This window comes from Empidonax traillii, unplaced genomic scaffold (assembly GCF_003031625.1).
Source record: "Empidonax traillii isolate 1590-97213 ecotype Southwest subspecies unplaced genomic scaffold, ASM303162v1 scaffold231:size1146757, whole genome shotgun sequence".
Classification (NCBI taxonomy): Eukaryota; Metazoa; Chordata; class Aves; order Passeriformes; family Tyrannidae; genus Empidonax; species Empidonax traillii.
The window spans coordinates 821,208-832,526 of record NW_020955424.1 but is presented as its reverse complement, the minus strand read 5'-3'; the positions used below and the strand labels follow the sequence as shown (position 1 = coordinate 832,526).

General features: G+C 39.1%; 2 protein-coding genes across 4 annotated transcripts in view; one reads left to right on the top strand and one right to left on the bottom strand.

The window, feature by feature from the left end:
* Positions 1–115: 115 nt before the first annotated feature.
* On the bottom strand, positions 116–10,799 carry GTPBP6 (GTP binding protein 6 (putative)). Its single transcript, XM_027888108.1, has 10 exons — positions 10,415–10,799; positions 7,712–7,849; positions 7,219–7,289; positions 5,579–5,709; positions 4,787–4,857; positions 4,191–4,349; positions 3,087–3,295; positions 1,572–1,720; positions 1,118–1,267; positions 116–813 (listed from the first exon to the last, which is right to left on the bottom strand). The coding sequence occupies exons 1-10, from the start codon at positions 10,797–10,799 to the stop codon at positions 672–674; spliced, it is 1,605 nt and encodes a 534-aa protein (XP_027743909.1). The 3' UTR covers positions 116–671.
* Positions 10,800–10,922: 123 nt separating this feature from the next.
* LOC114059540 (cohesin subunit SA-2-like) overlaps positions 10,923–11,319 on the top strand; it is a 57,440-nt gene continuing 57,043 nt past the window's right edge. For 2 of the 3 annotated variants that reach the window (XM_027888100.1, XM_027888102.1), the window contains exons 1-2: positions 10,923–10,993; positions 11,105–11,274. In XM_027888100.1, coding sequence (XP_027743901.1) covers positions 11,231–11,274 — 44 coding nt within the window. In that variant the 5' untranslated portion in view covers positions 10,923–10,993; positions 11,105–11,230. Of the gene's footprint in view, positions 10,994–11,028; positions 11,275–11,319 lie in introns of those variants that run through there. The other variant, XM_027888101.1, reaches the window with a different exon arrangement.

The window sequence follows — 11,319 nt, the reverse complement described above, 5'->3', positions numbered from 1 at the left end:
TTTCTTTTTGTTTTCATTTGTGGAAAGGTTTGCTGTACCTTAAATGTCTTCTCCAAGAACTGACACAGTAATCAGTATTTGGGATAAATTATTGCAAACAAGAAAACTGCATGGATAAAAGGTGTTCATAGCTACCTTTATTCAATACTTTAATATACAAATCTGTGGAGTTTTTGCTTCACTGCAATAAGACATGGCAGTTATTTTATTCATTTTCATGCATCCTGCTTGAATACATACTTATTTATATACAACAACATTTTGCTCACCTACTTTCATTTTCCAAAGACCATCTGAAACAACTGTAATAAATATTTTATTCTGAAAAAGGAGGTAAAAAGCTTTATTTATATGATATAAGAAACTTGGTACTTTTCTGAAGGTTAAGTCAGATGCCATTCCATGTGTTTGAGGTCCACAGCTTATAGCCAGTAACAGTTTTAACATAAAAAAATTTAGTATTGTCCTTGCACTTGCTGATAAAATTAAGCTCAAAGCTCTTATTGTTTCCAAACAGAAGTTTTCTGAAATAGTGTCCATTTCTGAAATGTGTCAGAAACACCAACAGGGGAAGAAAAATAATCTCCTCAATACTGTGACTAACAGGTCATTAACTTCATTTTGCATCCTTCTAACGATACCAGTTTCTTTTCTTAGAAAACGATGCAGTTTCATGACATGAAAATCTTACTGTTGGGAAAGAGGTTTTTGTATTTGCCCAGAGCAGAACTGCTGATTATCACCTTCACCCTGGCTGTGCCATCTTCAGGCATGACTTCTACTTCCTGAACTGTTGCTTCTTTATATAGCCAACTGTAAAAGTAAAAACATATTAGCATCTTAAAGGTATGACACACTGCATAAAATGTCATCTTTGGTTTAGGTCAACACGTTTTATCTAGGTAATTTAACACTTTAAAAGATGAAGTGCTTTGCTTCACTTCTCCAGGGTATCTAATAAGGCTATTTTTTTCAATAGGTCAGAAAATGTTGATAATTATATCTGTTATTCTTAAGCAGATTAAAATCAGTATGATATGATTTGTAAGGTTTAGGACATGCACAACTAAGTGTTTCATATTTCTTCAAATCCTTCATACAATTCAAAATTATTTACCTTAGCTGAGGTCCCTCTAAGTTGACGGTAATTGTCAGAATCTTCCCTGTTGCTGTCAGTATTTTCTTCTCTATTTCTTGTTTCAGTTCTTCTAAACCATGCCCATGTAGAGCAGAAATAGCTAAAGTATTTTCTTCAGTGGGTTTATACCTGAAAGAAAATAATTGCTAGGACATTTGTTCATGAAGATTAGATTGTGAAAATATTCCAAACTCAATTTTAACTGAATTACTTTATACTGGCACCTTCAACAGAGGCCAATTCTTTTATGACTCAAGTGATTTCTTTGGTAATTAAAAGAAAAGTAATTCTTTTTAAGACCATAGTTACATATGTAAAAGATTGAGAAACACTATTAAATGTATTCTCAAGTGTGGGAGCTCTTCTAGACTACGAATTAAAAAGTTTCCAGAACATAAGAAATGTTTAAGTACACTTAGCATCTCCTGCTTACCTTTCTATCAAGTCCACTTTGTTATGAACTTCTACTATTGAGTCCAGTAAACGGCTGGGAAGATTAAGATTCTTCAGAACTGACAGAACAGTTGCTTTCTGCAGGATGGTTTCTGGATGAGTAATATCCCTCACATGAACTATCAGATCCTAGCAAGGATCAATATAAAACACCACTTACCAGGTTGTAGAGATTTTACACCATTTTTGTATTGCTTATTCATTTAAGATACTTCCCTATCCACTAGGTAATACACTGTCAGGTTAGCACTGTAAAATTAACTACTAAAACAGTATTAAACCAATTCTGTTTCTTATACCATGATGGAAGAAAATCTGTAGCATCTTAGTATTCCACTTCACATTGAGTACAAATTGCCTCCAACAAACCTGAAACAAACCCTGTCAATCAAGCTAGCTACAGTTACAATTCATATTTCAAGTAATAGCTGATCCATTTTTTTCAAAGACAAGGCTGTGTAACAATAAGGCTTCACAAACACCAGAGGAGAAAAGACTGAACCCTAAAAAGCACTTTTAGAGGAGTAATGGCTGAAAACCTGTTTCAAAAATGGAGGGAAAAACCCCCACATAACTTGTAATTTTATTTTTACATTCAGAATGTAGAAGATTATCCTTATGCTTAGTTCTCAGGATACTATTACTGGTGCTTCAACTAAAAAGCTTTATACAAAAGTTATCAGTTTCAGGTACATACACAACCATGTTTGCCATGATAAAAACCAAGCAACCAAATTCAATATTTGCGTTCAAAATGTTTCATCATCTTTGCTCAAGACACTGCTTTAAACTTCTGGAAAATTAGTATGAAATATATTTCTTGCCTTTCATTTAACACTTCAGAGAAAGACAAACAGGACAGTTTCAGCCAGGTTTTGAAAGCCCTGCTACTACATGGTGAAGTCTAATCCTCAGAAGCATTCTAACATCCAGTGACCACTGAATTTAATTACCTTTGATGATACACGATTTTTGTTTAAATGTCTGTGTGTATTTATGCAGCTTTACACTTTGCTATAACACAGGAAAATAATGAGAAAATAACTGGAAAAGTACATTTATGTTAATTACATGCTGCTTGCATCGCATCACAATCACCCACTTTTAGTGCTATAGGAAACCTTAAGTTAAAACCAGCAGCTTTATTTAATTTTTAACTCCCAAGAAAGCTAGTCTCAACTCACTCAGGTGCACTGGTAAGATATTTAATCAACAAAATCTGATTTATCTGCCTTACATATAATGGCGAAGGGCACATATATTCCAAATAAGCCCTTTCCAAAATCTCTTCATATCTGTATGTTCTGCATAATTTCCAGCATCAGAAAATTGGTTTACTGTAAGATATATGCCTCATTATCTTAGGAAACTATTATAGTCAGCCAGATGCTTCACTAAGAACAGCATATCAATTAACTTCCCCTTTTTTGAAGGGGGGAGGATTATCTAATAGGAAATTAATTTGATTTCTCAATTTTTACAATCAACTACTTACTGAGTAAGCCACTTCTTCTAATGTAGCTGAAAAGGACTCAACCAGATTATGGGGAAGATCAGTCAGAAACCCAATGGTGTCAACATAAATAACTGCCATATGTGAGGGCAGAGAGCCAGCATGGGCTGTAATATCGAGAGTGGCAAACAGCTGATCCCTGGGTTGAAGTCCTGCTTCCCCAGTCAAGGCTTTGATCAAAGTAGTTTTTCCTAGTTAAATAAAAAAAAGGACAAGATTTTGATGGCTTGTTTCAAGTAAAAATCTCATTTGCAAGACTTAGGTGAATTGTATGATGTAACATATTTTCTTATCTGCTTTAGTAATTTTATTGTAGCTTGTGATCAGTTATCTATATGATGTTAGGAAATCCAAAGACAGTCTTGTAACTCGGAATTGGGTTTAAGGTGAATGTATGGCAGCTACGCTGTGAAATCACAAGGTGATCAAAGACTGATTTGATCTGTAAAGTGACCTACACACAGCTTCATGCAAGGTAAATTTGTTTTTATAAAGTTGTTGAATAAGAAAATGAAATGGTCTTAAGATAATGTAACCTGGAAAAAAGCGTCTAGTCCAACGTCTGTTTATGCCTTGTGTAAGAATTCAATTTTTTTTTCCCCAAAAAAACCAACCCCAAACCACTTTAGCTTTATTTATATTCTTTTAGGAACACAGAACACTACACATAATCCATGAAAAGCTACAGTGCTTCTTAAGCACATTTCTCAGATCAACTGCCAACTCTTCTCAAGCCTTCACGGTGATCTAAACACCCATGTACTTTTCTCTACCCATTCTGATCAAGTAGTAGAGTCTCATATAAAGAGACACTAACACTACAGTCTTCAGCACAATATATAAAATCTTTTTGGCACAATAGGTGCTAGGCATTTCTCCAAAACATGTCTCCAAGACTGAAAAAACCAAGCAGCTTAATTTGCTTTCCTAACTGTAACCTAACTGACATAAATTCATTACACAGTTTAAAAACTAATTAAAATGTGAAGCCTATTCGCACAGAAATGAAATTCTGGCTAGAGTTGCTAATTAAAAATTAGACAATGTAAGCTCTTTCATGTTACAGTTTCAAGAGGTTTTGCTTACCACAGTTAGTATAGCCCATGACTGAGATCACTGGAAACTCGCGTTTTCTGCGCTGAGTTCTAAGTAAAGACCTTTTTCTTCTTAGTTTTTCCAGGGCATTCCTAATTTTAAGTTCTCTTTCTTTCAAGATACGATTCTGTGTTTCCATAAATGTTTCGCCTGAAAAATACAGGTGAATAATTGGCCGAATAGTTTACAAGAGAAAACGAAGTAAACTAAGTGCTGTGCATTTGGAAAGCGAGTGAGTTAGCAGTAGGGAATATGAAGTTAGAAATAAGCAACTAAAGCTATGTATTCTCGACTAAGAATCAGAGTAAGTAAATTAAAATATACGCTAAGTACTTCAGAATATCCATGTACACATACGAGAAACCCCTGTGGCAGGAAATAGTCTGTCCTTGGCCATTTCCTGAGAAAGTACAGACCAAAACTTTATTATTTAACTTACTTTGTACATTTGCCTAATTAGATGCAGAACATGCAGAACACAATTTTTCTTCCTGACCTCCTCCAAAGAAAGTAAGATGCAACTAAATTTGTTTAAAGGATATGGAGGAAAAAAAATCCTCTAATTCATGAGAATACTTAGACTTTACCTGAGCCCATGATATATCTTGATCCACCTCTCTGCTGATCTCGCTGAGACACCTCATTTTTCAGATTTGACCTGGCAGCAGAGTAACAATTAACTAAAATCAATTTTCTTTAATTGAGCTATCCTAAAATGCCTAAAAAATGTGAAGCAGTAGTGATATTCTGATAGTACAAATAAACACAGCAAATGACTGAGCTGTAAATAAAATCTCCTCACGGCAAGAAGCCCGGCAAAAAAAAAAAATCCTGATTTTCCTGGCTCAACTGTGATTTGATGAAGCATGCAACTCTCTCAGCAAATTGTAATTTCTACTCTGAAATTTCAGAGAGTCAAAGATACCTCTGATGCATCCCCACAACTCTCACCAACTGCCATGTACACATTTCTATGCCACGTAATGCAGAACTGTGGAAAATTCAGACACAAATGAATGCCTTTAATCTTCCTTGTTTATAGCTTTCCTTATTAAACCCATCAATATTATATATTGGATACACGTATCCATTTCCTACATATTCCTGCAATCCATCTTCCATTTTAGAAAGAACTGGAACCTTTTCATGATAAATACATTTTTTAAGACTATCTATTGAACACTTTCTGTTTTTGCCTGTCAGCTTAAAACAATGAAATTATAGCAAACACTTCTATTTTCTAATCAATATATGCAAGCACTATAACAGTAATTTTTCTTTACAGTACTGTAAAGAAAGTATTGCTATTTTTGTTACTGTAAAGAAATAGTCACTAAAATGTGTAAATATCAGTATGTGATTTGCACAGCTCGAGGTACCTGAGAAGTGGAATTTCGGCCAAAGCTATCTGCAGTTTTGCTTCTTTAGTCCGGGCATTACAACGAAAAATGTGAAGTACAATGGTGTATCTGTCAAAGACTTTCACGCCCCAGGCACCTTCTAGTTCTTTCTTTAGCCATGTAAGACAAAATAACTGAGATGTCTTCTGTCCCTCACAGTATCACTAGATCATTTCCTACACAGCACTACACTTACAGTTAGCTGATGGACACTTGAACTCAGAGGATCTCAGGATTCCATTTCAATGGATAGGCAAGGATTATGAGCATGCAAAGGCAAAATTTGGTTGACCACGAAGAAAGGAGTTAAGAAGAGAGTTTAGAAAGTAGAACTTTATGTTTAGGCCCATCAAATTCAGCGAGAATCCTTCCATTGCCTTTAATGGATTCTGGCAACAACTCTTCCAGCATTATCTCATAATCAATCTCAGCGGTTAGGTCCTTGTAAAAAATAATTATGAAATGCTGGAATGGGAAAGGATAGGGATAACATAGGAAAATAAGAAGAAAAAGATTACTAAAACTTAAAAAAAAATAGAGAGGAAGGCAGGGATAATATGTAATAATAAGATTTTCACAAAAGACTTAAACCCCCCAACTAATCAAAATCCTTCACCCTTAATCTAATTCAGCACTTAAAAGTATGCAGTAGTTCCCCTATGCCATCTCTAAAATTCAGAATGCTTGTGTATCCATATTTATATATACACATATTCTCAAACACTTTCTTGAATCAAGTCTGTTTAATTGCTCTAAAGATCTAGACTTGTGAAAATAATAAAAAAAGAAGAGCAAATCTTGTACTAAAAGAACTCTGAGAATAAAAACTAGGAAATTGAAATGAAAAAATTTCAACTTCCCTTTCATCAACAAATGAAGTGCTTGAGCTAACCATCTGTTAGAGATATTTACCATCTCTTCATTTTATAATCAGGAAAAGCATTCAAAACTACCAGCAAAGCATTAAGGTTTGCTTGCAGAGTTTGCATGCATTTTACACCCTGCATGATGCTATGCATACAAAAACCCAAAAAAGTTTTTATTTCAGTTGTCTGAAAAAAAACTATGCACCAATAGTTTTACTGCCAGTGTTAAAAAAAGAAGTATGCTCCACCCCTCAACATTTCTTTTTAAGGGTTAGGAATGAAAGTTTAAATATTTGAAACATTAAAATGTAATCTTGTTCTGAATTTACACCCCATATTCAAATTACAGTTGAGCATCCACTGAACTAAAAGAAAATAAAGACATTATCCAGTACAGGTACAGACACTCGAGCATACAGCTATTCCAAAATGTTGTTCTTCATAAAACCACTGTGTTGTGAACAAGACCTTGAGTAACTTTTCCAACATTTTAACTAGGGCAGTGGCAAATGTGGGAGCTGAGTCTGTAACAAATGATACTAGGCTGCTGGAAAATTCCATGCACAAGAGCTGGCAACAGATACATCAAGTGGATGCAGTGGGGATTAAGTTTCCTTTCAACAAAACACAGTCCTGTGCCTTCATATATTACCTCTTGCAAATTCAGAGTCATAACTGACCACTTCTCGTAACATCAATAGCTTCCAAACAATACCAATGTAAAGAATATTATTTGATATTACATTCAGTTACCTTTGTCAGTGAAGATATTCTTTCCACATTCAAGAAGACAGCTGTGAGGTTTGGCAATTTTTTAATCTTTTCTGAAAGATAACCATTGCAAAATATAGAGCTAAATGTAAATTCTCTTTTTAAAATTCCCAGACCATAAACCATTTTGCACTGAGCAGAACGTTCATAAAACACCAAATGGCACCATTTTCTTTGTTCACGGAACAGTTGTAATTGCACTAATTTAGTACTGTGCCAAGAACAGTTGCCAGTTTCACTTACGTCCATCACACAAACGTACTAAGTTGGCTTGCATATTTGCTGTGAGCACAAGTTACGCCTATTCTGTATTGCTTTTGAAACCTTAAAAAATTATCTGAAGTTTGTCTGCAAACATGCATGATGGATAAACAAAATTCTCCCTCTATTCAGCTTTCACACCTATCCTTAAACAGCTTAGCTGCAAAAGTCTTGCATTCAGAATGATTCAGCGCTGAAAGATCTCAGTCCTTACCTGTCAAAACCTGAAAGTTTCCTTTGCCAAAAACAAACTTCTTGTCAGGATTTTTTGTAGGAATAATTATTTTATCTAATACCGTCCAATTCTGAAGAGTATCCACAAGAGCGACGGCCTCAGCAATCTGTAATTCAGCTTCAGGAACATAACAAAAATAAAAAAGAAAAAACAAAGATTACAATGTACCATCATAACTCTGCTCAGCTCTCCAATAGCTACAGTACATGCATGAACATGGAAAGACTACACTACACTGAAATCCTACTTGGGTATTTATTTTATCCTCTAGCACAAAGAGTAAAATGTCTTACCCCTAATCAGAGTAATTGAATAGTCTGATGCAATTTTATCACACAAAGCATCTTTTTGCCAGTAGAAATTATTTTTGTGGTTGTTGATTTAGAAGAATTTTTTAATTGTACTAACAGAAATTACAAAGCTTTTTGGCTCAACAAGTGAAAAGAATAACTAGCTGGAAAATCGGATATTTCAGACGAGCACAAAACCATGTGATTAACACCTTGGTGTTTTGAGGCAATATTTTAAGAAATACTATATACGGCATATCCTGCTGCTTAGTTCACAGCCACTTATTCATAAAGGACCTACACTGGTTTACGACTTGCTAGAACCAGCAAATTCCAATCCTCTATTCTGGTGCATCACTTATTTTTTGAGGATTTTGTAAAACTGACTGAAAAACACTACATGTGCACATCAGATCAGTAGATTCAGTTTTGATTTGCCAAAATTTTCATTTTCTCATAACAGATTTATCAAGTCTCTCTAGATAGCAAAACGTAATTTATATACTAAGGAGGTTACCTTGGTCCAAAAGGTAATATATTTTTAAAGATAACCATGATCCGCTTTCTCCTCATATTGTTAGTATTTCTTGTAAAACGCAAATGTTTCCTGTTCTATCTTTGGTGTTTCAACAATGATTCCAAAACATTTTTTCAGACTTCAGGCTCTTCATCTGGAGGGCCTCAATAAATGGAAAGGGATCACTGCTATTCTTCTGTATGTTCGGACAGAAAGGTGCCTTCATATTTTACTTATTTTTCAGTTGTAAAATAGGAGTGCTTCCATAAATTCTGAGAAGGTTATAAACTTTATTTGCAATGTGACAATTTGTTATAATTAGCAGCACTAATAAAATTAAATGACATTTTGGTTCATCACATAATAAATTTGAATACAAGAATAGATATCATATATAAATTGCCTATTGCCATCCAGAGGGGCCTGGACAAGCTCTAGGAGCTGGCCCATGTGAATCTCATGAGGTTTAACAAGACCAAGTGCAAGGTGCTGCACCTGGGTCAGGACAACCCCTGGTATCAATACAGGCTGGCGGATGAACAGCTCAAGAGCAGCCCTGCCGAGAAGGACTTGGGGTTGCTGATAAATGAGAGGCTCCTCATGACCTGGCAATGTGTGCCTGCAGGCCAGAAAGCCAATCCTGTCCTGGGTTACATCAAAAGCAGCGTGACCAGCAGGTAAAGGGAGGTGATTCTGCCCCTCTACTCTGCACTGCTGAGACCCCACCTGCAGCACTGCATCCAGCTCTGGAGTTCCCTGCACAGGACAGACATGGACCTGTTAATGCAGGCTGAGGGGAGGGCCACAAAGATGATCAGACAGGTGGAACCCCTCCTATGTTGCTGACAGAAGTGGTAGAGGGCCTATTCCTGGAAACATTCAAGGCAAGGTTGGATGGGGCTCTGAACAACCTGGTCTAGTGGCAGGTGTCCCTGCTTACTGCAGGGGGGTCACACTAGATGACCTTTAAAGGTTCCTTCCAACTTAAACTCATCTATGATTTTGTACCTAAAAAGCTAACTTAAAAGATGCTTAATACTTTCTGTTGCAACTTTATAATTAGAGTTTGAAGAGTAGAATCAAAGACATCACATATCTTACCTGTGCAAGATCAGAGCATATGTATTAGCTAGCTACAAGGATTTCTGAGAGAAATCTAGTAGCATTCCTAAATAAGGTCCTTACAGAGGAATTATTGGTGACTGCATCACTAAGTAACTGCATAAAACCAATTAAGTCCCTGAGAGGACTTATACAAAACTTCATCTTCTCTGCACTCTCTTCTCTGGACAGTAGAACACTTCTGCTCTTCAGCCAACTGCTGGGCAAGCCTAAGGCCAAGGGTCTCCTGCCCAAATGGCCAGGCAGCACGGTTCAGGGCTGAAGGCTATTACCATTCCGCTAATGAGGGGGACACGCAGCTGTTTCCCTAAGGAACCTGCGCGCTCCTGCGCTGAGGTGTTTTGCCGTCCAAAATGCAAACTTAGTATGACTCAGAAGTCAAAGCACAGATCTGTCAACTCTCATTGACAGCTCCTTGCCTTTTTAAAAGTTGTCAAAGAAGGAAAGAACGACCTAGACCTTTTACCCGAGCTTGCATTTTACAAACAGCATTTCGCAGTTTCTCTGCTGTAATAGCGTGTCCACTTCACACTATGGCACTAATCACGGAATCAATTAGGTTGGAAAAGATCTCTGAGAACATCGAGTCCAACCTGTGACCGAACACCCCCGTGGCAACTACACCAAGGCACTGAGCGCCGCATCCACTCATTCCTTAAACACCTCGAGGGGCGGTGACTCCACCACCTCCCAGGGTGGTGCATTCCCAATCCCCTGGCTGTATTCCTGCGCCCGCCCCCCGCAGCCCCGCACCCGTGGTGAGCGGCGACTTCCTCGGGCCCCACTTGACCGCGGGGTGCACGATGAAAACGCGCTGCGCGCCGGGCTCCAGGGCCAGCGGAGAGGGGCCCAGCAGCTCCTCCAGCTCCGCCTCATCCTCGTCTTCTTCTTCTTCCCCCTCCTCCTCCTCCTCCTCTTCTTCTTCTTCTCTTCCATGCCCGCCGGTCCCCGCCGCCCCCTTGCGCCGCCCCCCGCCGCCCGTGCCCGGCGGGCGCGGAGCCCCGAGCCGAGCGGCGGCGCTGAGCGGGCGGGTGGGCAGGGGCCGGCGTTGCCAGCGGGCAGCGCCCAGAGCCGCCGCTGCCGCCCGCCGGCAGCGCAACAGCAGCAGCAGCGACCGCGAAAGCATCCCGGGCCCCATCGACTCCTCCGGGCACGGCGGGGAGGGACCGTCCCCGGCCGCGTCTTTCCGGCCGCCGCGGAAGCGCCGCCCGCCCGTGTGACGGCGCTCCCGCCCCTGCCGGGCCCAGGCGCGGCCGTGATTGACGCCGGCACCGCGCTGGGCCCGGGCCCGCCGCGCCGGGGGAGCGCCCCGGAGGGACAGCGACGGCGTCGGTGGGTTCAGTTTCTTGCTCTGTTTCATACTCCTCTGCGGCCGCGGGGAGGGAGGGGCTCTCTGCCTCGGTTTGCCTGGAATTAACTCCCTTTGTTTTCCTTTCATGACAGTTTTCGGCTCCTGTTTCGCCCGCGAGAGCCGTAGGGATAAGTTTTTAAGGCTCCCGATCTCGGTGAAGTTCCTTCAGGAGGTCGTGTCAACTTTGCTGTCTGTGCTGCTGAAAGAATGTAGAGGAAATGATAGCCGAGCCCAACGCAGCCAGCAGCCTTCCCAGCCAAAAGTAAGACCTGGCGCAGGTTGCCTATAAAATTTATTTGGTAAATTA